The 3,139-nt window shown below is 28.6% G+C and overlaps 1 protein-coding gene across 2 annotated transcripts in view; it reads right to left on the bottom strand.

Moving 5' to 3' along the window:
- Nucleotides 1-3,139, bottom strand: part of xylb (xylulokinase homolog (H. influenzae)) — a 31,921-nt gene that overhangs the window by 14,248 nt on the left and 14,534 nt on the right. For both annotated transcript variants that reach the window (XM_016471505.1, XM_016471507.1), the window contains exon 13: nt 1,158-1,273. In XM_016471505.1, coding sequence (XP_016326991.1) covers nt 1,158-1,273 — 116 coding nt within the window. The remainder of the gene's footprint in view (nt 1-1,157; nt 1,274-3,139) is intronic.

Below are 3,139 nucleotides of genomic sequence, written 5' to 3'. Positions count from 1 at the left end.
GACACGCACACACACACACAGACACACACACAGACACGCACACACACACAGACACGCACACACACAGACACAGACACAGACACACAGAGATTAATGAAACACAGGAGATGTCTCACATTAAACACAGACAGTCCCGCCTCAAACTCACGTCATTGGTTAACTTATCATTTACATTATATTCTCATATTTATAGTTTTATTTTAATTTAAGTTTTAGTAAATGTGTTTTTATTTCTGTTGTTTTTAAATACGTTTATATATGCATATATAAATATCTATATCGTTTTTGATCATTTTATTTCAGTTTCAGGTTGAGTTATTTTAGTACATCAAGTTAAACTAAATGAAAATGAGAAATGCTGCCTTGTCAACAAGCTGAAATAAAATAAGTTTTTTATATTTCATTTTATTTCAGTTAACGCTTATTTTTATTTCAAGTAGCTAAAAGTTTCTTATGGTTTTAGTAATTTTGTTATGCGTTGTTGTCATTTTAGTTTTTGTGTTTTTTTGTCTATATTCTTATTTTCAGCTATTTTTAGTATTAGTTTTATTTTTAGTATTTTAGTGCATCAGGTTAAACAAAATGAAAATGAGAAATAAAATAAGTTTACATTTTTTTATATTTTATTTTATTTTTCAGTTAACGTATTTTATTTGAGATAAACACTTTTTTATGGTTTTAGTCATTTTTTTGCATTTCTGTCAGTTTTATCAGTTTTTTTATAGTTTTTATACATTTTTGTTTCAGTTTTAGTTATTTTAACACATCAAACAAAATAAAAATGAGAAATAAGTTTTTATATTTCATTTCAGTTAACATGTATTTTATAAAAATTAATTTAAAAAAAATGTCATGCTTTCAATAATTTTGTTGTTTTTTACACACACACACACACACATACATACATATATATGTCCATATACTTTCTTTTTCTAGTTTTAGTTATTTTAAATCATTAACATTAAGTTAAATGAAGTGAAAATGAGAAATGTTGCTTTGATATTTAGTTACCAAATAAAATAAGTTTAACTTTTTATATTTTATTTCAGTTAACTTTTCTTTATTTCAAGGAGTGAAAATGTTTTTTTAATTTATTTTTATTATTATTTTAGGTTTGGTAAACAATAACAACCCTGCTATCTAGAATATGAAATCACCTAAATGTCCATTGTTTCCCATCGGTGTGGCTCTCAAAGCGCTGGAGAAACACTCCCATGATCCTCCAGCACATTCGTCACGGATCCGCTCTCGTGTGAAAGAGCCGTTTTTAAAGCTGAGAGAGAAAAAGCAGAACAGTGTGAGTTTATGAATAACCAGCGACGCTCTTCACTTCAACACTTCAGACTCAAACTCCTGTCTTTCCTCTCTTCTGGATGCCGTTATAAATGAGGCCAATCTTCATTTCATCTCAAGTGTTTTAAATGCAAACAGAAGTAATGCAGCACTTAAGCGACTGGCTTTTCTTCAACTCAACTTATGAACGGTTTCACAAGTGCATAACCAAAATCACTCTTTATACAGCCAACCTCGACGGGTAAAGCAGCGCTCTCACGGAAAGAAAACCCCTGAAACAACTCTTAAAACTTCAACAAGGTCAGTCGAGAGTCTCAAAAAGAGCACAATATTTACACTGACTCTCTTTTCTTTCTCAGATGCTAAAGTGAAGAAAGAGACACGAGTGACGGACTGTAAGACGGGGATCTGAGGCGTCAGACACTCAAGTTTAGCCTCAAACCACACAGAAATCACTGAATTATGACACTTAACTTAACAGAATCTTCTAGTTGGCAAAATCTCACAGAGAAATTTCATATTTAACCCCAAAATCTAGACAAAAAAAACATGATATAAAAATCACGGTAAGAAAATATAAAATTTAATTTCAATTAAGTACATAAAGAAATTTAAGCCTCTTTTTAGGACCCTAATTTCCCATTAGTGTAATGAAATCAGATGCTTTACTTACGTTTTTTGTAATTCTCTCTACATTTACATTTAGTCATTTAGCAGACGCTTTTATCCAAAGCGACTTACAATTGGGGGATACATAAAGCGATTCTTCTTAAAGAGGCAAACAGACACAGGAAGTGGTTGTAATACCAAGTTTCTAGACATTGTTCAAATAAGTACAAGCTAGAAAGAGAAGGAATAAATAAAGAGAGAGAATTTTTTTTTATTTTTTATAATGATGATGATGAAGTCAAGTAGCTTCGAAAGAGACTCTAAACTAATATAAATTTTATATTAAATTAGAATAAATCGAAGTTCAACAAACAATTTACAAACATTTAAATAACTTTTTCTTTATATTACCTTTATATTTATCAAATTTTTCTCATTATACATTAATGAAAATTAATACATTCAAAGCACAAGATCAAACACTGAAGTAGCAGATCAATATGTATTAGTTATTATTAGACAATAGACAATTATTAATTATAGTTCAAACCAAAATAAAAAGAAAAATATTCAAGTTTATCCTCAATTTCTTATTACTGTAATGTGTTCAGATTTTTCACGATTTTCATGACTCTATTTGCTCTATTTTCTATTTATTTACTCTATCACGATAAAAAAATGACTATACAATGATTTTTATTTAAATCTGAATAAATTAAATGCAATGCAACAAATACTTTACAATGTTTCCGTTTACATAATAATACAAATTAAAGACAGCATAAGTGTTTTATCTGAACTTATATTTCACATCAAAATAAAAATAAAAATTTAATACAATTTTAATATATATTTTGCGTAAATAAAATGAATTTTTGGACTGTTAAGATGTATTGCCCTCAATTTCTTATTATTGTAATGCATTCAGATTTTTTTTTATTTACTCTATTACAATATAAATTAATATAATTTTTTTTTTATTTAAATCAGAATAAATTAAATGCAATACAACAAATACTTTTCATTAAAGTAAAAACACTTTGGAGGAAAATGAGCACAATGCAAAAAAAGTCTTCATTTTTTTACATTAAAAACAATCTTGATTCTAACTGTACAGACGTGAATTTACTTTACACACTCACTCACACACACACACAACCTCACACTCACACACACTCACACTCTCTCACAGACACTCTCACACACTCACACACACACACACACACACTCACACTCA

This window comes from Sinocyclocheilus anshuiensis, unplaced genomic scaffold (genome assembly GCF_001515605.1).
Source record: "Sinocyclocheilus anshuiensis isolate Anshui unplaced genomic scaffold, SAMN03320099.WGS_v1.1 scaffold184, whole genome shotgun sequence".
Lineage (NCBI taxonomy): Eukaryota > Metazoa > Chordata > Actinopteri > Cypriniformes > Cyprinidae > Sinocyclocheilus > Sinocyclocheilus anshuiensis.
This window is presented reverse-complemented; position numbering and strand designations above follow the sequence as displayed.